Genomic DNA, 25696 nt, shown 5'->3' on the forward strand with positions numbered 1-25696 from the left:
GAAACAGTTGGAATAAATTTTGGATTGGGATACTCAAAATCAGATATAAAAATCTTTATAAAAAATAAGACAACAGTTGATACTATTGCTCAATAAGGAGGAAAACATAGCAGTGATAACGCGGAGAGTTGGAGTTGGAGTTGAAGTAGTAAGGAGAAGGAGAAGAAGAGAGATACTTGACTATTAGTTGGGGTTGTTCTTGAGAAAAAGGGGATCTTTAGTCTCTGAGGGTATATACATACAGAGAGGGTCATATCTTATATAATGACACATAATTGATAGTATGTAAGTAGGCATGATCGTGTGGTCCATCAGATGATAGTCCATTACAGGCCAATTGTTGCTATATAGTGTATTGTGTGATCTGCTTTGACATTTTCTTCTTTGAGGGTATACAAGGTTATTGGGTCTCAATTAAGGTCGAAGGTAGAAAATTTTTTTAGGGAGGCCAAAATTAATTTTTAATTTTTACGATAGTAAAAATACAATTTCACTATTTTAATAGCTTATATCTTTATAATTTTTAAATGATTGAATCAAATTTTTATCATTTTTAAGAGAGGTCAAAGTGCAATTTAACCTTTACTAATTTAAAATTTTAAAAGTTTAAAGAACTTAATTGAAAAATATTCCATTTTAGGGGGTTGGGATCCTTGCCAGCCCCCTGGCTACACACTTGGTCTCAATGGTCCCCACGGAGGATGGTCATGAAGTGATACTCGTGAGGTGCATAGCGGTAATTTTTAAGTCAGTTCAGATAGGATATGCGAAGGGTTCCTTATGAGTTGTCTTGAGCAAAGAATCATTATGAATTGTTCTGAATGGAGGGTTATGTGCGTATGTTCTCGTTGAAAAGTTGTCTGCAAATTATTCCATGTTCTATCACGAGTCTTGCTCTTATAAGAGTATAACAACAACATTCCTAAATTTTTTTTTGTACAAATTTATGTTATAACATGATGATAGAAATTAAAGCAAATGAAATTTAAGTTTAATAGTAAATATGAGTCTAGAAAATTTTGACATTTCATATTTAAGATTTTGTGTGACTTTTAATTAGATATATTTTATGCTTAATTTAATTGTTCATTATATATTTAGACGAAATGATTTCTAAAAAAACAAAAAAAATATTTGATTTTGCGGCCAATTCCTTTGTAGAGATTTATGCAACTCATGCATGAAAATAGGTAAGTAACTAATACATAATACAAATTTATTATATCCCATAAACACCTACATACTACATACATACAAACCCAACATTCTTTCCCATTTTAGGATGATTCCCACCTCCCCTTTTAACAAATTGGTAAATTTTCCATGTAGAAAAACCCTTAAATTAAGCTTACAATTGGTTGGAAAGTGCATGAAAATACCCCATTTTGAGGTCCAAAATTTTCCTAACAATCTCAATTCCCTCATAAGCATTCTCTTATTTATAGTCAAAAGAAGAAAAAAAACCTCATCCAACCCTAATCTTTGTTTCCTTTAAACTCCACATTAACCTCCATTTTCTTTCTCTCTTTGTCTCCCGCAACCAAAAAAGAGAGAGGGGGTTCATGATATTGGTCTCCCTGTCATGATCTCCCTTCTCAATAATTAATTATACATTTTATATAAATATAATATTTGGTTTTTTGGGTTCTTTATATATTTTGGAGATGGCGAAGCGATCATTTAAGCAATTCGTAGAACAACAGCTGGGTGCAGTCCCCAATTTCTTCATTTACGCATTGTTAGAATGGATTATGATCTTCATGTTGTTCATCGACGGCTTCATCGCATTATTCGCCAATGAATTCGCCAAGTTCTTTGAGTTGCCGATCCCTTGCTTGCTTTGTACCAGGCTTGACCGTCTCCTCGCTGGCCGATCAACCGATTTCTATTACAACGATTCTATTTGCGACAACCATAAGAAGAACGTGTCGTGTCTTGCTTTTTGTCATGCTCATAAGAAGCTCTCCGACATACGGAGCTTGTGCGAGAGTTGTCTCTTGTCTTTTGCAACCGAGAGAGAAACCGATTGTGATACGTACAAATCCTTGTTGGGGATCTTGCATAAGGATATTGATCAGTTGTTGGTTGATGAAGATAATGAAGTTCAATTGTCTTTGTCTGGTGGCGCTAAAAAGGATGAAGAAGTCGTTTTTGAGAAGAGTAATGATCATCGGTGTACTTGTTGTGGGCAACCATTGAAGGTGAAATCTATAGGTTCTAATGGCTCTAAAGGAAAGAATTCTTCCATGTCTTCGTTAGCACCTTCGCCATCTCCTCGGGCTCCGGCTATTAAATATACGGAGCTCAAGCTTAAACCGGATGAACCAGAGGTCCAGGAGGATAATGATCGTTCAAAGGGACTTGAAAAGCCACGTAAGTTTAAACTTTTTAAACCATGCATGCATTAGGTTTGTTTCTATTAGGTTAATTGCATCAAACTTTTCCTATTATAACAATTATAAATTGTTATTAATTATTAAACTTCAGTAAGCTTTTTTTATATTACATTTTAACTTTGGGTCTAACAATTAGCATATTTAAAATATATTAAACATGAATATATTTACTACAAGAACTATTTGTATTTGAGTGTTAATATATCATATATATATAAGTTGATCATAAACTAAATATATTGAAATTTTGATATATGTGTTTTAGGTGTATTCAATATTGAATTTTAATTAATATTTAATGTTGATGATTCTAATGTAAACTATTATTCTAAAAGAAAAACATCAATTAAATAGGAAAAATAATAAATTGAGGTTTACTTAAACCCTTTTTTTTGTTTATTGCTGCAGCAGTATTGGTGTTCACTAAATTAATATTTAATCGATAATATTTAAATTAATGGTTAGATTAATAAAAATAAGATCCAATTCATATAATTAACCCTTTTATACAATATTTTCGGAAGATATTAATATAATATAGTTTGGGTCAATTTATATAATATATAAACCATTTTGAAAATATTGGTTTTATATGTTGGTGATGAATGTTTAACAGTGAAGGATGATGGCAAGGGTGGTACACTGCCATCGATGCCAGAAGGTGATGAAGAAGATAAGACCCCCAACTTTATGAAAGGAAACAGGTTCTTCGGGATCCCCTTATCGGACTCGGCATCAAACAGTCCTCGGTGGACCCGAACTCCGAGGAAACTACTGCTTCAAAAAACCGAGTTCGCGTCAGAGATCGGCGAAGGCCAAGTCCCCAGCAGTCCTCGCATGGATCGTAAATCACTAATGGCATTGTACATGGAACTTGACGAAGAACGAAGTGCATCCGCCGTAGCGGCTTACAACGCGATGGCGATGATCACCAGGTTACAAACCGAGAAAGCCGCCGTCCAAATGGAAGCCTTACAGTACCAAAGAATGATGGAAGAACAAGCCGAATACGATCAAGAAGCACTTGAAGAGATGATCAATTTAGTAGCCAAAAGAGAAGATGAACTCAATGAGTTAGAAGCCGAACTCGAAGCTTACAGAAAGAAATACGGACGCTTACAAGAAGGCGATTTCGAAAAGCAAGGAGAAGTGAACGTTGAAGGAGACCAAGTGTTGAAAACGTCGTCGCTTTCATCCTCCAATGGTAAACCGGAATCTACCGTCCCTGCTGGGGATAAACCGGAGACTCAAAATCAATCCGTATCGAATCCCATCAACCAGGACAAGATCGGTGCGGAAGCCATGAACAAACCCAAGAAAGTTTCCGATTCGAATCCGAGTCCGACGCCAGAGAAGACCGGAGGCGAAACCGTTAACTTACCCAAGAAAGCAATGCGTCAAATGGACCGGTTGAAAATACTAGAAAAGAAAATGCATATTTCATCAATGGGAAGGTTTCAAAGGAATACGAGTGAGATTAATGATGACGACATGGATGAAGAGCAGGAGCGTAGTTAGATGTTGGGCTTTGATGGCCTTTTGTTTCTGGTTTTTTGTAATATGGAAGAGCCTTTTCTGAGCTCCATTGCTTGTAACCTTTGTATTGTTGAGATTTTCTTATTTCTATTATTAAGATCGAGTAAAGATGGTAGTATTTTTGTATGTTTTTAATTAAACTCATATCACATGGACGTTATTTAAATATATTATTTATCATGGTTTAGATCTTAATTATTAATTTATTTTATTGCATTATACTAATTATTTGGGTAAATTATACTTGAGGTTCACCCCAAAATAACATCATTTTTATTTTGGTAACCCTAATTTTTTTTATCAATTTAGTCACTACAGCTAGACAAATTGATCAAAATTATCACTCAACAATTAAAACCTTAACGGGATGCTAATTAAACTTGCTAAAACAAAAGAAAATTTGTTTCTATTTAAAAATGTCAATCAACACCATTGCTATACCCATTAAATTTTAATTTTTTATACTTAGAAAAAAGAAAATACAATGATTTACCGTAGTTCCACTCGGTATGATGTCACCACCATCTTCCCTTGTTATATTTCACCCGAACAAGAAAACTCCATGATTTCCGCCCTCAAAAACTCCTCCACTGTTGATGTCGATGTCGACTTTGGTTGGAAAATAATACAAAATAAATAAATGGGAAAACATGAATAATTATATAGTGCATTTGAAAAACCGTTGCCTAACTAGAGGATTAGGTTGCACCAGGTAGGAAAACCAAACATGTGCCTACAAATACAATGTGAATATAGGTAACAATTTATAAATATCGCTACAAAAAAGGGGGGGGGGAACCAAAGAGAAATCCATTTCAAATACTGGGTTTTATTTCATTCTGCAAAACACCCCACTGAAACGTTTAAAAGTAAAAGCAATTCACCAAGGAACTGACCTAACGCTTGCATTTCAAAATTGAGCTACAATTCAGTTAAAAAAATTAACAAGTTTGGGAAATCATGTACCACAAAGAAACATCTCTCACATATAATCAACATTTTACAAAATGGAACATGCACTTTAATCACCCCAGATGATTTAAACTCGAAACACAGAAAAAAAATTAAAGGAAAAAAAAACTTATTCTACAAATGAAACCTATAGAGACTCATATGAATGCAGCAGCAGCAGAACAACCAAAAGAATGATAAAAAAAGAAAAGAAAAAACAGCAATGGTTTCTTTTGTCCTTCCCTCAACTAGATGCCAGAACTCTCTGATTGTTGTAAAACACATCTACAAAAACACAACAGGAAATATGAAATTTTAGCTGGTCGGACGTACGTTACGGGAATTATAAAAAATAATCAGGGGTTCTACGCGTGGTCTCTGGTTCGATCTGACGTGGAGCTGGGTCAAACTGAAGAAAACTTTGCTCCATATTCTCCCCAATCTCAAGTATTGCAGCCATATTCCCACAACGGTAGCAGTAATTTGGTGCACTGAACACTGTTACCACATTCTTGTCCTACAATAATACAGATGTTAACATACACAATCTGTGAGAACAAACTATTCAACATATGCTTCTATTTTGATGAGGAATCCACAAACCTGGGACCAATTATATCCTTCCATAACAAGCTGGTGAGCTCTAGAAATCAGAGTGAGCCCATTTGTGTGGTTGAACTGCCCAGAAATATCCTGTCCGAAGGTATACCCAGCCCCCCGAGGAGATATTCCCCATCCACATCGGTCATCAGGATCAGACCATAAGAGATCACACATTGGACCCTCATGAGGGACCTACACGGCCAATAAATGTGAAAATACTTGATTTGATGATGCCTGTTAGGCTTTGGAAAATACAGTGAAAAGAGAGTGCCTACAAGTTTAATAGATGTTGCTGTTGTGACTTTACCATATAAGCATCAACACTATTATTAGAATCTCTAGGATTGACATTAACAAAGACAGGCAGCAATTCATTAACTCGTAAACAGTCTAACCCACCTATTTTCAACAGATAATACCCATTAACTCTATATGGAATACTTAATAATGCACTATGTATGTATTATAATGTTTTATGGCACAGACTATAGGGCTCTTAACAAGGCGGACAATCTACTTTTAAAACTATAAACTTTATACAGGTTTACCTCCTGTATGCGGTCCAGAGCACGGATGTTATCTAATGTATCCAAAGATGGGGATAGTCCACCATGCAAGCAGAAAATCTGCAAGGAATATGAATAGTTATCAGCACTCAGCTGAGATTTGGAAGTAATCAACATGAAAGTGTCAGAGAATTCAAACCTGACTTTCAATCAGGGCAGTGAGAGGTAAATAATCAAAGAGGTCAGTGAAATACTTCCAGACATTAGCATTTCCATATTTTCTCAAGCATTCATCATAAAAGCCATACCTGAAAAGAGTGGTAATTGGTTATTGAACATGGACTGATTTGGCAAAATCACTAAAAACCTTCAACCCTTAATACTAGCTTATCATGAAACATTAGTTTATCTGGTATGTGTTGCAGGTTAACTAGTGTCCATGCTCTGATTCTCCAATCTCTTTTACAAGCGGTGATTAATTTGCCTTGTCAAAAGTTACAATGAACGAATCAAGCAAACTTTCTTGCAGGAAAACCTTATTATTTACATTTTCAATTTTCATTTTACCAACACTAACATATGCTATCTAAGAAAATTAAAGTACCCCAGAGAATGTGCACGAATACTATTTGGCTCCAAAATGCAGAAATCAATTAAGGTGGCAAAAAACAATACTATTAGTGCAATTACAAAATGAAAAAGGAGAAAAACACTAAATATGTATATCGCACACTTGAGTTATCTGCCGGCTCTCATGATTTCCTCTTAAAATAGTTATTCTATCTCTATAACGAACTTTCAGTGCAACTAAAAGAGTGACAGTCTCCACAGAGTAATATCCTCGATCTGCATACAACAAGAACAAGACATAAGTTAGTGCTACATGCAAATCAACTACTAAAGATGCATCAATATTCATGATTTGCTGCAATGTAAGGCAAGACAAAGGCCGGAGAAGACCATATCAGAGAAAAACAAACAGTGAACCATCATTACTAGATTGTTAATGAAACTCAATCTAAAGACTCTCCACTATCTTCTACATTACCATCATCGTGAAATTACAGCCGAGTGCCTCAAATCTAGATTTTTGAAAACCTGAATATTTTTAGCTGTAGGGTAAATCTGTCGTACTTGTGGCTCATATTTAATCTATGACACTAAATTGAGACGACCACAGATGAAATCAAACAACATGAAAATCAACCAGTCATTAAACTCTCAGAAACAGACTCTGCTGGTTTGAAATTTAACAAGTTCAGGCTAAATAAGGAAACTCTTCAAAAGTTCACATATCTCTAATCCAGCAGCTGTATCTTAATCTTGACTAACAATTCTATGTCAACTAGCTAGATGATAAATATAAGTTATTCTCCAAAAACTCCCGTATTAAACATTAGAGCTTTGCTTTTGTACGGACAAATTAAACCAATTTCCAACCACAAAGAACTTTTAAAATCAAAAATTAAGAGGGTATCATTTCCTTTCCTAAATCTTCCTTTCAGCTTGGCTGTTTTCAATTAAAAGTGCTCATATCTAAAACCATAAATCCCGTAATATTTAAAAAAAAAACTAATCAATAAAATTATAAAATATATATTATTAAAACTTAAACCAACTTAAATGAAAAATTAAGCAATGACAATTAAATGCAAGGAAAATTGGACCTACCTACGTAATCGCCCATAAAGAGATAATTAGTGTCGGGAGCGTGGCCACCGATGCGAAACAGTTCGACGAGATCGTGAAATTGGCCGTGGATATCGCCGCAGACGGTGACCGGACACTTCACCGGCTGAACATTCCACTCCTCCACAAGGATCGCACGCGCCTGCTCGCACAGAGTCTTCACCTCCGTTTCCGATAGCGGCTTGCACTGCATTAAGTGCTCGATCTGACGATCCAGATCCCCGTGGGACGGCATCGTCAAGCAGTTCAGGTTTTTCTGGTGATTTCTTTTGCTTTTATTCTATGATGGAGCTTTGATCGGACGGTGGAGGATGAAGATGAGAGATTTCGGGGATTTCGGATCAGGTCATGGTTAGGGTTTGGGGAGATTCAATTTGGACGTCAAAGCTTTTCTTTTGCTTTTTTTTCTATTGCCGTGAAGCTAAACGTTACTTTTGTTACCAGATAATTATTGGAATTTGCGTTTATAAGCCCCTAAATTTTCTCTATTTCTGAATTGCATCCCTTACATTGCAATAATTATAGCGTAGAGCTTTTTATATACATATAAAGTAAATCTTCAAATACCATTTTTCAAAAATGAAAATCAATCAAGTCCTATTTTATTTTTTTTATAGCATGGTTTAAGCTTGTGTCAAACAAGATTATTTATAGATCAATACTTCGGTGCATGGGTATTAATGTATTGTACAATATAACAATACAACTATTTATTTTACATGCATTACAAATATAAATATATTAATAAATTTAACGATTAAATTATTAAAATATTAATTGCATAAAGTTTCAAGAAAATATATAAAACCACTTAAGTTTTAAGTTAACAGGTCACATACGAATATATGATATTACAGTATAATACTAAAAATTATGATAATTTATCACTATTTAAAATCATAATAAACGAAAAAAAACACTGAAAATCAAATACAACATATCATTTGTGTTAATTAAAACTTGTATGATTAGTGTGGATTATACAATTTATAAAATGCAAGGTTACCATCATATTTGAAACTTTAACAAAGTATCATTCCACAACACAAAAAAAGAAAATTGATAAATTTCAACTTAGTCCCCATTATTTAAGCCATGCCATGCATATATACAAATATGTATATACACACACAAAAAGAAGCCATTTTTTAGTGAAGTTCATGTTGTTCCTAAAACAATTGAAAAGATATTATGATTCGATCACTAGACAACAAGAACAGGGGATGCAACAGTTCAGAGGAAATTTTTCGTTTAGTTAAACTGATACAATGGAGTTACCTGAATTAGTCAGATGAAAACATATAACAAGAGATTAGATGTGCATTTTCTACAAGATGTATATGATATTACAAATTTAACAACACTAGTCCACATTTATCAAACACGTTTCTTGCAACACATGTAATTTGATCTAAATCAGACAACAAACAGACTGTTCTTTGTTGCTTTGTAAGCCAACAAGGATTTTCTACGAATTACGCTGCCCTTTCGAAATTTCCACCGACATGCATCTGCAGCCATTCGGGGTGCGACCCTTGAGCATATTCCCTCGCTGTTTGTGAGCCGAATATCATTCCAGCACCATCAATTGGCTGCAAACCAAGCTAAAAGACCAGATTGAAACGTTAAGATATTACACCGCAGCTACAATAATTCTATGCTTGGATATGTAAAAAGATAGTAGTTTAACTTCATAAAAATTCCCTAGAATAAGTCTCACATCTAGATTCTAGACATTGCTGACAGTAACTTAAGAGGGCATTTAACATCTAGTATCAGAGTTTATATGCCAAGTTCTGCAGTGCCAAATGTATCATTTCAAAGGCAATAGTCAACATGATGAATGGTGCAGATTTTAAGTTACGTTGATCGCACTGGTGAATAATGCCAACAGATGAGTAATATGGCTACATGTTTACATTAAAAAAAAAGATGTAGAAAAGTAGAAGAACATAACACTGAACATAGAGGAGCATGTTCGATATTTTGGGTTGAACACGTGGGACAAACAGAGATAAGGGTGCTGAAAAGTTTGCTATATACATCACGAGTATAGATCTTTTGACAAGGTGCACCGAAGGACACCCGTGCTTGTTCCTTGCACTAGACTTCAAGGTGCATTCGATCAGGCACATGGCTAGTGTGCCTACGTACAATTTTAGTAAGGCGATAGGCATAAAAAAAGCCCACCTCATTGAAGTTCGCTTTAATCTTTATATAGAAAATTAATTTATGTATATATACACATTCATATTGCACTTCACTCGGAAAAGCGGTTTTCTACGCCTAGTGCTTGAGGCAATATAAGGGTCTAGCACCAAAAGTGCACCTAATGCCCTAGACAACACTGGAATTCAGGGCATCAAAGTTGATTCAAAAGAGGTCATTGGATTAAAGGAAGCAAGTACTTTAAGAAATCATTAAAGTAAGTGCCTAATTTAAGCTTACAAGTTTCCTCGATATTACTTATAATGGTCATATCTAGAATCGGGAAGACCCTTCATAATGTATTTAGCACTTATGTGGCAGAGTTCAAATGTAAAATTCTACTAAAGAAATCTCCAAATATAACTTTCCGGCCAACAAATGAAAGTTAGTTTGAAAGAACTTAAACTCAGGCTTGGTTGTACACCACTTCATGCTTTAAATTTCAGATATTCTATTAACTCGAAATGAAGCTGCAATTTTTATCTCACATCGGACTTCAATTCAATGCTATTCATGCTAATAGCATATATGATGACACAAATATTACGTGATCAATCAACATAAGCATACTTACATCCTTTGAGTGAAACCCTTCGAAGCTAGGATTCACGTTTATCCTTGAATTAACTGCTTCGAGCTTCATTGACAAGAACTACAAAATAACATTCAAATAACGTGTTAAGGCTTGAGGATAACCTAAAATATCAGAAATCGGGACACTAACACAGTTATATGTGTCAGATTCATACCTGAACCTGCTGCTGCAGTGACTGGATGTAATTAATAATCTCATCAAGAACAAGTGCCTTCCCTATGACCTGATTGAAAAGTTTGTATTAAGTTTAATATAATAAGAAGAAAGAGACACTGAAACCATCACGTTTTTTCTCGAGACACATTGGAACAGAAATAGAACACAACTACACAACAATAAAAACCTTGTTGCATCCAGGGACCAAATCTTGAAGAATCTTCATCCTCTCACTAATCCGCTCTCTCCTGGCCTGTAGAAGAAAACTTTAACCTAAGAACATGTTCAAAAAAGGCCTAAACCGCCCTGCTTTACCAATCAAATTAGGACATGAACAAGCAAGACTGATAAATCTGGATCTGAAATCTGTTTACTAGTCCATAAAAGCTACATTCCTAAGTTCTGAGGTTGAAAATTGCAAATTCTATATGATTAAAGTGAATTACTCTCTCGGCGAGACTATGGCTATCAGTAGCTTGACCCCTTCTAGCTCTAACATGAATATAGTCTTGCTTAGGTGGTTCGGCAGGTTTGCTATTCTTATCTGGCTTGCTACCATCTGCAGAACTCGCTTCCACCTCGGCTTCTTTAGAACCCGTATTTCCATTCTTTGAGACCGGAGTTTTCATCCGTTTTCCATTGGAATCATTCTGTTAAAAGATTAAACCATAAGACAACATGAAACCAAAACATAAACCAACATTAATTCGTATCATAACCCCTATTTCCGCTTAGTATTCTAGTGAGTTAGGCAAATTTTGAATCTTTAAAATATTTCTGTTCATCCTCAAGCCCAAAACTTGGCTTCAGCTATAAGCGGCAAATAAAAGGAATAGCTGAATTTGAGTAAAACAAGCGGACAATGAAACAAAACCCACATCAATTCCAATCCAAAAACCTTACATTAAAGAGAAAATAACTAAATGCCAGCACTAATGGGCCTTAAATTCCAAAATTTTCCTACCATTTTCTTATCTACCAAGCAACTGAAAATCTAAAAAAAAAAGAATCAATACAAAAGTTCCAATTCGAAACCAACATGAAAATAAAAAAATAAAAAAAAAACCCACCAATTCATTGGCACTAGTAGTAGTAGAAACAATCTTGGAAGACTCATCTTCAGAGCTCAATTCCTTCCTTTTTCTCCCACCTCCACATCCAACACTCTGTTCAGTCACAGTAGATTCCTCCATGGACCCATCTCTAAGACCCGAAGTTTCCCCAAACCCACCCAAATTACCTATCCGGAGCCCCAACCCACCTCCAGTTACAGCAGTTGGGTCAGAGCCTGGGTTGATCGGGAAAGGCCAAATCTCAGCGAGGCTGTAAGCTGAAGGATTGGCTGCTGAAAAGGATGACTCATTGATCAATGGGGGATCCATTCTGAAAGACCCTTTTTCATTAAAAACAGGATGAGAGTTTGGGTTTGGGACTTGGATCCAAAATCTTGGGTTCTTTAAAAGAACAGGAAAAAAAAAGGGGGGAAGTGGGTTCTTTTTTTCTGGTTAAAGTTTGGGTTTTTGGGGTGATGGGATGGGAGAGGGTTTAAGTTATCGAAGTGGGATGGATGATTGGGGGAGACTATTTAACGAGTTGACAAAAGGGAAAAGGTAGCGAAAGAAATTAAGAGATACTGCTCGTTCAACAAGCTGATTAAGAGAGATAGAGAAAGAGATCTGATCTTTGTTTGGATGGAGTGGAAAGGAAAAGGAAAAAATGGGGATGCGCAATGTGCACGATGCCCTTTTTAGCTTCATGTCTTTTGTTTTCTCTTTCATTTTTGGGGGGATTTTCAATTTTTTTTTTCTTTCAAAATTGGGTTTTCAATTTATTGAAATGTTAAATAAATAATTTTAGGTAAACTATACCATGATTAAACTATTAATAAATTTATGTTTTGATCATTTAATTTTAAAATATTACAAAATGATTACTAAACTATGAAAATTATCATTTAAGTCACTAGGATATTAAAATAACTACTATATGGCCTTATTTATTTACACCATCTGCATCAATCAAAAGCTTTATTTTCTCATCTCTTCTACAATTCAGTTATTTTCATAAAACAACTTTAAATTTTCTGAATTTACAAACTAAAATTCAAACAACTTTCTTCTCTGATTTTCAACACTAACCGTCAAATCTATTTGAATCTAAGATATGTTCTTCTACTCATTGATGAGCCAGACTTTTAAAAAAACCATATTATCTGGATAACTTAAATACAATTTTTTGAATAGTTTAGTGACTTAAATGAAAAAATTTGAAATAGTTTAATGAGCATTTTGAAACTTTTTGAAGTTACTAATAGTTTAATGACCTTAGAGTTAATCCTTTTTACAAGAATCTAATTTCTTTGTAAAGCGGGCAATTTAATCTCAATTAATTTTCCGTTAATCATATATAAATTTGATTAGTATAACAATAATTTTTTTCAATATTAACATTATTATTAATTACACGCTTTCGAAATTGACGAAAAATAAATTGCTTTGATGTTTTTAAAATAATTAATTTATTCAATGTTAAAAATAACATTATGTTTTCGATTGCATTAAAACTAGGGAAAGGAAAGGGTAGAAAAAATAGCATCTATCCATTGTTTGGATTGTTTATTCTATCTGAGTAAGGAAAAATAGAAAGAGTTGAATTTCTATTTGAAAAGCTAGAAAATGAAAGTGAGTTTTTTTTTTTTAAGATGTGAAATTACATTTCTATCTTATCGAATTTTTATTGGGCTATTTTATAAAGTAACATAATTGAAAAAAATCATTATAATCAATCATTTCCTTGATTTTTCATAATTTAATCAAACAAAAATTGTAAATATTCTTTTAATTTACTTTCCTCTATTAATTTTATCTATCAAAACAAAATAAAATACATAAAATTTAACTTTCCTTTTCTTTTATAATGATTTATTCATAGGATAAGAGGGAAAAAAATTACCCAGTGATGATAATAAACCTTCAAGGATAATTTCCCTTACAACTTAGTTTAATTGTTATCATTATTATTTATTTTACAATAAATAAATGTTAGGTATAGTGATAAAACGCATTACATTTTTAAAAAGAATAACTCAAGTTTACACTTTGAAAATAACATTGTTAGGAGAAACAACCATAAACTTTAAAAATTATAAAACGAACATAAATAATATCGAAAAAGAGAATTTTGGCATTAGTGTGAAAGCAAAACTTCAGAGTATATGATGAAAAGGAAATTAAGAACATTAAAAATACAATTATACCATTGATGAATCCAAATTATACAATTTTAATTAAAGTTATATTTAATTTTTATGTCAATGTTTAATAAATCTATGGAAAAAATTTTAGTACATTGTTAGTAGAGTTTTTAGACTCCACAAGTAGGATCAAGAGTTAACAAGTGTCCTGTAGAGATATAATAAAATATTAAAAAAAGAAAGAAAGACACATGACAAATTTTTAAGATTGGTTGTGGAATTAAAAAGAAAAAAGTACATTGTTAATGTATCAAATACTAATCCTAAATTTATTATGCTTAAATTTTAAAAAACACTGATAATTTTGACCAATGTTGATCAACAATTAACCGACATTGATCAACTGTTGATTGGTGTTGATATGCCACGTGGCGTTATTAAAGTACGCCACATGTTTTTTTTCTTCCTATTTTCGAGTATTATATATTATAATGATTAAAAATATAAAAAATCATATATAATACATAAAAAGTTTAAATTATTTTATAAAATTCTAAAATATATAATAATAAATTTTAAAAAGCCAAAATAATATATAAAAATTGAAAATTGTCATAAAAGTTAAAAAACTATTTAAATTTCAAGCAAAACAAAACCTTGAAATTTAAATACTTTTTAGACTTTTTTATAAAAAAATTTTAAAACAAAAATTAAAACATTTTATTTTTTTGTAATATTATTATCAATTTCAACTAATTTATTTATAATTTCTTATTTTTGTAAAATTTATTTTTATAACTTTTTATAATTTATATATATTTCTAGATTATATATTTATTATATATTTATTTCTATATTTTATTTTTTTAACATGTAAATATATTTAATAAAAACATTTATTGTTTACATAAAAAAAACCGCCACATAGCGCTTTGTAATTGGCTATCAAATTATGAATTAAGCCAATTTATTACATCTTTATTTTTACCCATTTCATTAATGTGTCAAAATCTAATTAAATTTAAAAATATTTAGATATCCAAATGATTTACTTTATTAAATAAACATTATAACACTGACCTTAATTTGATATATTTCATTGCTAGAATTTTTTTAACAATGATTGAATGAAATAATTTTAAATACTGAACTAACAGTGGACTCAAAAGCTAAAATTGAAATTTTCATAAATAAATAAACAAAGCACAATGATCATAAATGTTCAATACAAATTAATCGAATAGATAGATGGGCCCAACTATTTAAATTATGGATACAAAAAGGGTCGATCCCTAATGATGAACGGGAACACTTGTTTCTGTCTAGCATTGAGATCCTTCGAGACACGTTACCATCAATGCCTAACCATTTCTCTTCGCATATTTATATATTTTTTAATGGACACGACGATTTGTATTTAATACATTAATAACATATAAATTTAACTATTAAAAGTAAATTATATATGAACATAGATATAACATCATCGTAGATTGACGATGGTTTACACAATGATTGAACAAAAAGCTTGAGAGATATTTTGTCGTTTTGGTTGGTTGGGTCCTATAATTAGGTTCTTCTAAGTTGCGTGTATGTCCCCATTTATTTGTGATGAACGTTGGTATATATTTTATATATTCCTTTTAAGTGTTTATTTGTGGAAATTCAAATGTTGAGTCATAGTGAGTCTCTTGAAAGTAAATTTAGACATGATTATCGAACCACGTATTTTTTATTTTAATTCTCTAATTTACACGACGGTTGACTTGTGTCCTATACAAATGTTAATTTTTTTAATAAAATTTACTCATTTAAAGAAACTTTATTGATTGAATGATCATTCTAACAAATTTCATAAAATGAAATTACTACCCACAATAATCACATTAAATTGACCCTAGCCTAACTTGCAACCCTAGAGGGAAAAAAAGGGCAAGCAAGGGAAAGAAATTCCTTGAAAGCTTCTTTATCAATGCCTTATGATGGGTTGATGCACCTCACTTGTCCATGTTTAATATTTTCATTATTATTATTTTTAAATTATAAAAGAGACTTGTAAAGTGAAGATAGAAGTCATGGAGCTGGTGCCTTGATGTAGTACTCACTCTTTGTCGCACGCATTGAGAATGTATAGTAAATTAATTAAGTGTAAAAAGTGATTGTCTGCTTCTTTTTATGAAAGTTATTATCTTAAAGTGACAGTTACAAAATATGATCAATAAAACATCCTTTAAGATAATCCATGGCATACAGCCACTGAAAAAAGAAAAGTTAGTTAAGAATTAATATCATTAAATTATTAATAAATTTAAATTTTAGCCACTAAATTTTAAAAAATAACAAAATGATTATTAAATTATTCGAAAATTTTTATTTAAATCGCTGGACTGTTAAAATCATTGTTGTATAGCCTTCTTTATTTGTATTTTTTGCACCAATTAAAAACTCTTCTTCCCCCTCTTCTATAGTTCATTTTTTTTTCATGAAAAAGTTTTAAACTTTATGAATCTACGAATCAAAATTCAAACAGTACAACATTGATTCCTCTCTTTCGCATTTGTATTTTTTTATTTCATGTTGTTTCAAGTTTTTATTTTATTTTTTATTAATATTTTTAACATGTTAGTTCTTCTGGTTAAATGGTTAGATAATTGCAAATTCATATTTGAGTCACAAGTTCAATTTTTATTAATATGTTTTTTTTTATTTCATGTTGTTTCAAGCTTTTTTTTTAAATTAATGTTTATAATTAATAAATATATTATTTTCTATTTTTTATTTTTAATTCATCTTTTTAATTAATAACTCATTTATTTATAAAATTAAATAATTATTGCAAATGTAATTATTTTTAATAAATATAATTTTTGTATGTGTAATATTTAATTTTTAATCCATATTAGAAATCACCATACTCATGATATAAGTGAAAAAAATAAACATTTGACATATAAATATTATATATAAAGAAAAATATATCAAAAGAATTAATTGATGTTTTTAAAAAATAATTACATATTTATTATTTTATTTTATAAATATAAGAATTATTAATTAAAAAAATTGAAAATAATATATTTATTAAGTATAAACATTAATTAAAAATAAACAAAAGCTTTAAACAAATGAAATAAAAATATAAAAAAAACCGCATATAAAATTGAACCTAGGACTCAAAAGATGAAATCACAATTATATAATAATCTAACCAAAAGAGATAATATATTAAAAATACTAATTAAAAGTAAAAAAAAGCTTAAAACAACAAGAAATACAAAATAAAAATATAAATAGGAGAGTAATCAAACCCAAAACTCAATGACAAAAATATTAACATTTGACCATTTAACTAAAAAATTTAAATTATCAAATTTTAATAAAAATGTATCCTATAAAATACGTTTTCTCTTATTCTCTTCCAAAACAACGAATATCAATAAATATCAATAAAATCAAAAAAAAAATCTTTAAATTTAAAAAGAGGTAATAAAAGGAATAATTATTCGAAATTACAAATCAATCACAAGTTCTCTCATAAATTATACCATTACATTAATTAAGATACCCTCCATGCTTGTCATTGTCGTGGGCATGATTCCTGAATGCTCTTCACAAGTGTGGAAAGACTTGACTCCAATTACTCTTTAATCACGTGTATAATTACATCATTATCACACTTCAATATTATCCTTATAAACCCCTTCTCCCGAGCTATTAAATCGCCTACAACTAAGCTTATCTACCTACCTGCTTCCTGTGCCGGAAATTTACTATTTGTATTCCATCTCCAATCTCCATATTACATAAGTCCTGCCTCCGATTCTTGTTGGGAGGCCTAATACCCGCAACATGGACTAAGCAAATGTTTAAACCGCTTCCAACGCCAATTGCCACCGGCAATGCATCGACCAGTGTCCAAAAATCATATCTTAAATGATGAATCGTCAAAAAAAAAAACCGGTGTCAGCGATGTCTTTCTCTCATTCTCGAATGTACGTGGTAAAAGGCAACGAGCGAAGGATTTGGGCCAGTTTTCATGGTTACATGTGGCATAAAACAGAAAGAAAACAAGAGATAAAAAGGCAAGCATGGTTGAGTACAAACACAAAATCCCATACACAACCATGCAACATAATAAAACAGAAACAAAGAAAATTAGATTCACATCATCATAAAGTCCATAAATAAATGGGCCTACTGTCCCTTGTTCTACCCTTTTCTTCACGCTACATCTGTTCACTATGTCCCAACACTATCGATCATACCCAACTTCCATAGATGATTGAACTCCCCAATAAACCCAATTATTGGAGGAAGCCAAGGTAAATGTTGTTAAAAATAAATAGAGAAGAAAAACATTTAAGTAATGTTACCGTAAGGAAACGATTTCAATAGTTGAGGTCATTACTTTTTCTTTTTCTCTTTAATCGTGATTGGATGTGAATGATTGGTAGTTTGTAATAGTTACATACATCATAATTTAATTCGGAAATTGTGAATATATTTTCGTATAAGAAATTGTTATACCAATGCAAATTTCACAAAAATTAAGAGGATTGAAGTTTTACAAACACTCAACTCTACAATAAGTAGCAATCAACCTTCAATAGTACTTGTCATAAGTTAAAAGGTAAGATTTATTAAGCAGTTAGAGACATTTTCTTATTGAATTAAGGACGTATGCTCTAACCAATTACATGCAAGGGACAACTTAGTCTTTAAAGACTCTCATTCACTCAATAGCCACATGACAGTAAAAGGTTTGGACATTAACGATCGAATATATTCATCATCATGTTACTCTCTTTAATCTTTATCAATACTCTATTAAATTTTTTCTTCTACCAGAAAGTATTTTTTAACATAAATTTCAATTCTACCATGAGTTTCTCTGTCTTATAAATTTTCTTATAGGTCTAATTTGAGACATGAACAGTATTTTTAATAATTTTTTAATTGAATCGATCAATTTAATGAGATGATTATCAATTCAATTTAAAAAACATTGATTTGGATAACTATTCCACAACTAAACAACAATATAATTTTTTTCTATAGGCAAAGTAGTCATGTATGCCAATAAGAGGAAACTTGTTCCCCTCCCCCCCACCCCACCTTTTTTTTCTTGAGCCATTGGCCCATATAAAATTCATGCCTAAGACCTATGCTATCTGAGTGTGGTATTATATACGAATATTTAATTAAAAGAGGTATAAATATTTTATATATCATTATTCCAATATCTATATTTAATAATGTTTTGAACGCTAGCAATTCTTTTTTTTTTTCATTGCAATGATTGGAAAGTTTAGTTCAAGTATAATACTTCCTTTGAAGATTGTTTTCATAATATAATTTAATATTTTTTTATAAATAACAAAAATTATATTATTTTAATATATTAGGTTGTTCCATAATAATCAAGCTTTCCTCTCTATCAAAAATCATTTTAGTACTATCTCCAGGCACGTATTGTAGAAGTCAGGTCCCAACCTTCTTTAACGGTTGGTGAATTCACCTAATCAGTGCAGAATTCGAAGGTGTCTTGGTGTAGTTTTGAATAGCCTTTATAGCTTCTATACTATCAATCTCATTTAAAAATCTTTCAAACCTCTTACTCAAGAAACATTCAAACCATCTAAAATTCTCCTAAGTGCAACATTGAATACTAAGTAATTCCCCTAGCACCTGTTATAGCCTAATATCCACTTTCTTCCCTAATCTCTCGAACTGAATCTAACTATCCTTCGAAGGGATTGTCGATCTAACTTCTTACCGCTTGACCGGTCCCCCTTATAAAAGGAGACATACTGCTTAACCCAGCTATATGAGATTTTGATAAATTCATTGGCATTCCATTACATTCATTGGAAAACAATAAAATTATTGTTTTTCCAAATACGCGACGAGAAAAAAACTTTTTTCTAGTTGGTATTAACTATCCTCTAATGTTATCAACAAATTTATATGAATTATAAAACTAAATAAGTAAACTGTATGACAATTTCTTCTTAAGTACCCTTAATATTAATAAAATAATTCTACGTTAATTGTAAGAAAAATCTTTCGGTTATTACAATATTGTAAAAGATAACAGATAATGATAGAATTTAAACTCGTGTTATCATCATGTGCTAAATATGAACTTCAGCAATTGCTTTGCTTTGAATAAGTCATGAAATTAAATATTTGAGAATTATATATTCTCATTAATATACATAATTAATAACAGAAAGAGAAAAAACATGTCGAATAAATGGATTTAGATTTATGTTTTTTTTTAAATATGCAAATAGCAAAAAGAAGAATCGGATGCTTAATTAAATTCCATTTCCCCATTAATATAATGATTTTATGCATAATGGTTATAATGTCAATAAAAAATAAAAGAATTAATATTTTTTTTCTTTGGCTTTTTTTAATTAGAAAAAAAAATATGAAAGAGATTAAAGGCTTAATTAAATGAGAAATGTCATCCAATAAATATTCAATTCAATGGATTACTTTAAGCTATTGTTTATATTTATTTAAAAGGTGAGCATGCAATATCAAGACAATTGAAATTATACTCTTTTATTTTTGAAATAAAATTTATAATAAATTGTTAGTTTAATAATATATAGAGCAAACATGAATCCTCAATCTCAATTATTATAAGTTTTGATCATATTTGTTCTTTTTAACATAATATTTAAATCTACTCATAGTCCCTTTTCAACCCATAAATAATAAAAGAATACGCTCTAGCACACTAAAACTCATGTCTTATTGCATTGGCAACAATATCTATACCAATCAAGCTAAGACTTAATCAAATTATCCTAAATTATTTATTAAGGATATTTTTAAATTTTTATTTAGCATAAATTAACTCTATAATTTATGGGACTTTTGTAATATATTTAGAATATCTTCCAACCTTGTTTCAACTTTATTTTTTCCCCAAAATTTTAAAAATGCACTTTTTAATATTTGCTATTATGGATTTCTATTTTCAAAATACTCACAAAATTTAAACTTGATTTGTGGAAGAAAAGGATCTTGGCCATTTAGGTCTTAATCAATTGAGCTAAGCTTTTTGGTTAAAATCCAACTCTAGTAGATACATACACCTATCAATAAAGGAGCTTTTGGGGGATCGATTTCAAATCTATATTTAATTAGACCCAAACAGAAAAGGACATTAGAGGTTATTATAATCCATCAATTTTATAAAAGAGGTTAAAGATTGAATTTATACATTTTTTAAGGCTAGAATGTAATTTTATAATAGTTCAAGAGATTAAAAATATTATTAATAGAAAAGATAAATGTTTGATTTGATATAATTATACGAGTGAAACTTGAATTGTGGTTGATATAAACATTTGGTATTTATTCAAGTGTACGCATTTAAATAAATGAATATATAAATTTTTTTATTTCCAATTAATATAATTGATTGTGTATGCAATTTATGAATGTAAAATTATATTATATAGTGTTAATAGTTTATGAAAATTGAATAAAATTAAAATTTCATATATAAAATTGTACAAATTAAATTTTTTATATAATTTTACATTTTAAATCAAAATTTATGTATTTATCAGTTAATAAAATAATAATACAACCCAAAATTGAATTAAAAATTTTGTGTCAAATGTTCTTGCGAAATTGACCTAAATTACTTTTAACAATGCTACGAGTACAATTACAAATAAATGTACGAGGAACCCGAGTACTAATTCATTCTTATAAATCACAAAATAAAATTAAACAATTACAGCATAATTGATATAAAAATCTGTACAATCCAAACTGAATTAACTAAATTAAAAAATGATGAAATTAAAAGACTCGTGTGTATAATTACATTTAATAAAATTTGAATATATTTTCAATTTTAAGGCATTATATTGTTTTGTACATTGAATATAAAGTCCTTGCGAAAAACGAGGGTGAATGAAGGAAGATTGAAGTAGTAGGGGTAGGGGGTGCAAAGTTGATGCGACGTGAAATGAAATGACTGGACAAATATTGTCGTATAATATTGAAAAGGTAAAGGCGACAAAGGCAGATTGAAAACTGGGTTTTCCAGTTCAGAAAGGGTTTGTCTTTGTCTTGGTGGATGATAATGGAAGAGAGTGGCCACGCCTTGGTTTTCTTTTTAGTCCAATTTCGCAAACAAAGAGTCCACTGTCTGTCCTTTAGCTCTTGAGGGGACCGATCATCTCCATTCTCCGATGCCTCTTGCTCTGTTCCTTTCAACCTACCAACCTTTCATGATTTTAAAGGTTTTATTTAGTCGTATATTAGTGTTAATTGTCTTATGCATGAAGCCCATGATTGAATTAATGTTATAAAATTGAAAAAAATAAAAATATTTCCATGTTACAATGTAAATGTATTACTTTAAAGTTTTTTTTTGTTTTTTTATGTATTTTATATAGAAAAATAAAAAAAATTTTAATATTTGCCTTTTTAGTGTTTTTTCTACATTTGTACTTGATTACCCAATTAAAATTTTATTTTTTATTTATATTTGTTAAAAAATTTACCTATACTATGAGTGTATCATAATTTAGTATTTATTATTTAAAATTTTTTTCTCTATAATAGTATATTCATTTATGCTTCGTTTTATTTTGAGTAATGAGAGAGAGAAAATTTGTTGCTTATTTTAAATAAGTCTTATTTTTTACAAGAGTTATTATCAATTATTTTTTATTTTATGTCTAACTATTGTAATATATATGTAATAAATAAACTTTTTGCTCATGTTATTACACTAATAACCAATCGAGGTATTAGTCTTATTTTTACGTGTTATGAGTTTTAATTTGGGTGAAGTATATGTTAATCTCTCTATTATAGAGATTAGATAAAATTAATCTATTTTCATTAAATAAATGAATTTAATTCTTATACTATTCAAAATATTAAAAATATCAAATCTTAATATAATTAATATATACTACTTAAAAAATTAACTTGAAAATAATTATTTTGGGTTTACCATTAAATTTTAAACAAAATTCCATTTATAAAAAAATTTAAAAATTAAGGTAACAAAATGTTAATGTCATCTGTAATGTTTGGGAAATAGTTTCATTTATATTTAATTTATTAACTTGTGTTTTTTGTAGGCGAGGTTTGCTTTAGAGGTCTCCGATGCTTATGTAAAGAAGGCATTGGAAAAAAGATGGAGAGACAATAAAAGTACTTTGAAGAAAAATTATTATAAGACAAAAACCACCCTCGATGAGAAATTGCAAAATGTCCCGCCGGGTATGTTGAGGTACCAATGGGAAGATGCGGTTAGATTTTGGCATTCTCAGAAAGGGGAGGTACGACGTACTTCCAAACTATTGTAATTATTTTGGTTTATAGTATTTACTATTTACGTACTAAAAATTTTATAACGTAGGATCGTGAACGAGTTGGAAAAAGTAGCCGGCAGCAACAAAAATTCACTCACACAGCCGGGTCGAGAAGTTTTGCATGTGTAGCTGAGGCGGAGGTATTTTGCATTGGTTTATAGTATTATCAATTATTTTTTATTTTATGTCTAACTATTGTAATATATATGTAATAAATAAACTTTTTGCTCATGTTATTACACTAATAACCAATCGAGGTATTAGTCTTATTTTTACGTGTTATGAGTTTTAATTTGGGTGAAGTATATGTTAATCTCTTTATTATAGAGATTAGATAAAATTAATCTATTTTCATTAAATAAATGAATTTAATTCTTATACTATTCAAAATATTAAAAATATCAAATCTTAATATAATTAATATATACTACTTAAAAAATTAACTTGAAAATAATTATTTTGGGTTTACCATTAAATTTTAAACAAAATTCCATTTATAAAAAAATTTAAAAATTAAATTTTTTAACCATAAATGATGGGGTTTTTTACCCTAATAATATATATATATAAACAAAATACCAAAATGGTATGTTGTTAATATTAAGTACCAAAATGGTACATTTAAATGGGTGGAGGGTGTCAGATAAGTAGCAAACCGAGTGTATTTCTCCCTACTCCCCCATCCGGCTCATATTAATTATGTTTTTAAATTTCTTTTTAGGGTTTTAAGGTTAGGGTTTTGCTAAAATTATTTAAGGTTAAAGGGTTTTGTGATTTTTAAAAATAAATCAAGATTTAGAGGTAAGGGTTATAGTGATTTTTAAAAGAAAGTGGGAGAGGGAGTGAGATGGAAGAAAGAAAAAAAAGGTCATTTACAGAAAAAAGATAAAAATTGTTGAGTTATTCTTTGAAAAAATCGAAAAAATAAAGATAAAAAATTAAAGATAGAAAATCGTGACTGACCTGTCACATCACGTCAGCGGTGTTAACGATGTGACAAGTCAATATTTTTTTAGCTCGTTGTAGTTTTAAAAAAAAATCGAATTTTTGAAGCCTCCCCTCCCATGGTTCTAGTATAAAAGGGGGTAGGCTTTTGGTTTGGTCCCCACATGCTTAGAAGAAATAGTTAGTAGATTACTATGTTTTTTATTATTATTAATTTTCAATTTCCATAGGCCGGCCTGGTCAATACCTGGTTGGGCTCAATTTTTTATTTTCAACTCAAATAATTTATTTTTTTTTATGATTTTGTGATCTGGCTTGTTGTAAAAAAAAATTGTTATTACATTAATCAATAATCAAAAGCAGCCTATTTCCGTATAAATCGTATTAACTTCGAATTTTAGATAACACCAACTAAAACTAACCTAACAAACTAATAAATTAATAATAATAAAAGAGAAAAATTATATCCCTAAAAAGAAATTTAAAAACATAAATTGATACGAGCCGGATGAAGAAGTGAAGGGAAAAATACACTAAGTGTGCTGCCTATCTGACACCCTTCACCATCTAAATGTATCATTTTAATACTTAATCTTAGCAACATAAATGATGCTTTCTTAACACTAAAGGTTAATTTTATTTGAATTTTTAATAATATAAAAACTAAATTAATTAATTTATTAATAAAAAAGTAATTTGATTCCATCCCTTATAGTGAAAACTTACTGAAGTACTTTCATTTTATAATTTGTCTTGCCTTTTTCTTTTTATTTAGGCAAAAGAAAATAAATGGATTTCCAACAGGAAAATGATAGATGATGGATGACATGACACATGTGTCACCGGAATTACTTATTTCTTTTTAGTTTAAAAATTATTAAAATATTATTAAATAATTAAAAAGAGATTATAAATGATATGATGAGAATAATTCATAAAATAATTTTTTCAATTCATGATAAATTAATTAAAGTTAATAGGGAAATAAAATAGAATTTAATGAAAACAATGACAATAAAGAGAAAATGCATGTATATGATTTTCTGTTAAAATTATATATATCAAATTGTTATTTTATTAATAAAAATGTTATTATTTATGTGTTTATTTCTAAATTAATACATAAATTAATTAACAAGAATATAAACTAGAAGTAAAAAATAATAAAGGGCCAAAATGTGAATAGCCATCTATGCAATAGAATGCATGTATTAATTATTAGATGTATCATTGTTATAGATTGTTAAATATTAATACCTATATTATTTTATAGTTTTTTAGCGTGATTAATTTTTTGAATGTTAATAAAAACATTGCAAAAAAAGGCATGAGTATATTTAATATTTTTTTATCAAATATATTTATCATTCCAGAAATTAGTTTTATTGTAATTTTGTATATATCATTATCACTAGTCTCCAACCATAGTTATAAATGTAATTTATGGTATGTTTTCTCACACACATGTTTACATTAAATTAACTAATATTCCACATTTTTATTCTAAACACGTATTATAAAGGCATTAATGACTCATTGATTCTCTAAATTTTTGG

General features: G+C 29.9%; 3 protein-coding genes across 6 annotated transcripts; 1 reads left to right on the forward strand and 2 right to left on the reverse strand.

Annotated features, from left to right (window-relative positions):
* Positions 1 to 1405: 1405 nt before the first annotated feature.
* On the forward strand, positions 1406 to 3991 carry LOC121209605 (probable myosin-binding protein 5). Its single transcript, XM_041080552.1, has 2 exons — positions 1406 to 2373; positions 3013 to 3991. The coding sequence occupies exons 1-2, from the start codon at positions 1665 to 1667 to the stop codon at positions 3912 to 3914; spliced, it is 1611 nt and encodes a 536-aa protein (XP_040936486.1). The 5' UTR covers positions 1406 to 1664; the 3' UTR covers positions 3915 to 3991.
* Positions 3992 to 4316: 325 nt separating this feature from the next.
* LOC107912162 (serine/threonine-protein phosphatase PP2A catalytic subunit) lies at positions 4317 to 8163 on the reverse strand. Of its 4 annotated transcripts, none has more exons than XM_041080556.1 (7): positions 7664 to 8163; positions 6724 to 6838; positions 6192 to 6300; positions 6035 to 6112; positions 5487 to 5678; positions 5217 to 5400; positions 4317 to 4522 (listed from the first exon to the last, which is right to left on the reverse strand). In XM_041080556.1, exons 1-6 carry the CDS (start codon positions 7914 to 7916, stop codon positions 5227 to 5229), a joined length of 921 nt encoding a protein of 306 aa, XP_040936490.1. In that variant the 5' UTR covers positions 7917 to 8163; the 3' UTR covers positions 4317 to 4522; positions 5217 to 5226. The 4 variants fall into 4 exon arrangements, with proteins under 4 accessions (XP_040936490.1, XP_040936488.1, XP_040936489.1 ...); XM_041080554.1 differs by having other exon boundaries at positions 4317 to 4541; XM_041080555.1 differs by having other exon boundaries at positions 4317 to 4665.
* Positions 8164 to 8913: 750 nt separating this feature from the next.
* On the reverse strand, positions 8914 to 12399 carry LOC121209606 (transcription factor bHLH79). The gene is made up of 6 exons (XM_041080557.1): positions 11711 to 12399; positions 11087 to 11290; positions 10828 to 10893; positions 10639 to 10707; positions 10464 to 10541; positions 8914 to 9285 (listed from the first exon to the last, which is right to left on the reverse strand). The coding sequence occupies exons 1-6, from the start codon at positions 12020 to 12022 to the stop codon at positions 9157 to 9159; spliced, it is 858 nt and encodes a 285-aa protein (XP_040936491.1). The 5' UTR covers positions 12023 to 12399; the 3' UTR covers positions 8914 to 9156.
* Positions 12400 to 25696: the final 13297 nt, after the last annotated feature.

The sequence above is a fragment of the Gossypium hirsutum genome, chromosome A11 (genome assembly GCF_007990345.1).
Source record: "Gossypium hirsutum isolate 1008001.06 chromosome A11, Gossypium_hirsutum_v2.1, whole genome shotgun sequence".
Classification (NCBI taxonomy): Eukaryota; Viridiplantae; Streptophyta; class Magnoliopsida; order Malvales; family Malvaceae; genus Gossypium; species Gossypium hirsutum.

What these genes read in the sequence shown, in the direction of transcription:
- LOC121209606 (XM_041080557.1), bottom strand. Translation starts at nt 12,022, where the DNA reads ATGGATCCCCCATTGATCAATGAGTCATCCTTTTCAGCAGCCAATCCT. An exon ending in CTACTAGTGCCAATGAATTG is followed by an intron (nt 11,291 to 11,710) that starts GTGGGTTTTTTT and finishes ATCTTTTAACAG; the next exon opens with AATGATTCCAATGGAAAACG. An exon ending in CACTGCAGCAGCAGGTTCAG is followed by an intron (nt 10,542 to 10,638) that starts GTATGAATCTGA and finishes GTTATTTTGTAG; the next exon opens with TTCTTGTCAATGAAGCTCGA.
- LOC107912162 (XM_041080553.1), bottom strand. Translation starts at nt 7,916, where the DNA reads ATGCCGTCCCACGGGGATCTGGATCGTCAGATCGAGCACTTAATGCAG. An exon ending in CTTTATGGGCGATTACGTAG is followed by an intron (nt 6,839 to 7,663) that starts GTAGGTCCAATT and finishes TGTTGTATGCAG; the next exon opens with ATCGAGGATATTACTCTGTG. An exon ending in CTCTGGACCGCATACAGGAG is followed by an intron (nt 5,679 to 6,034) that starts GTAAACCTGTAT and finishes TTGGCCGTGTAG; the next exon opens with GTCCCTCATGAGGGTCCAAT.
- LOC121209605 (XM_041080552.1), top strand. Translation starts at nt 1,665, where the DNA reads ATGGCGAAGCGATCATTTAAGCAATTCGTAGAACAACAGCTGGGTGCA. An exon ending in AAAGGGACTTGAAAAGCCAC is followed by an intron (nt 2,374 to 3,012) that starts GTAAGTTTAAAC and finishes AATGTTTAACAG; the next exon opens with TGAAGGATGATGGCAAGGGT.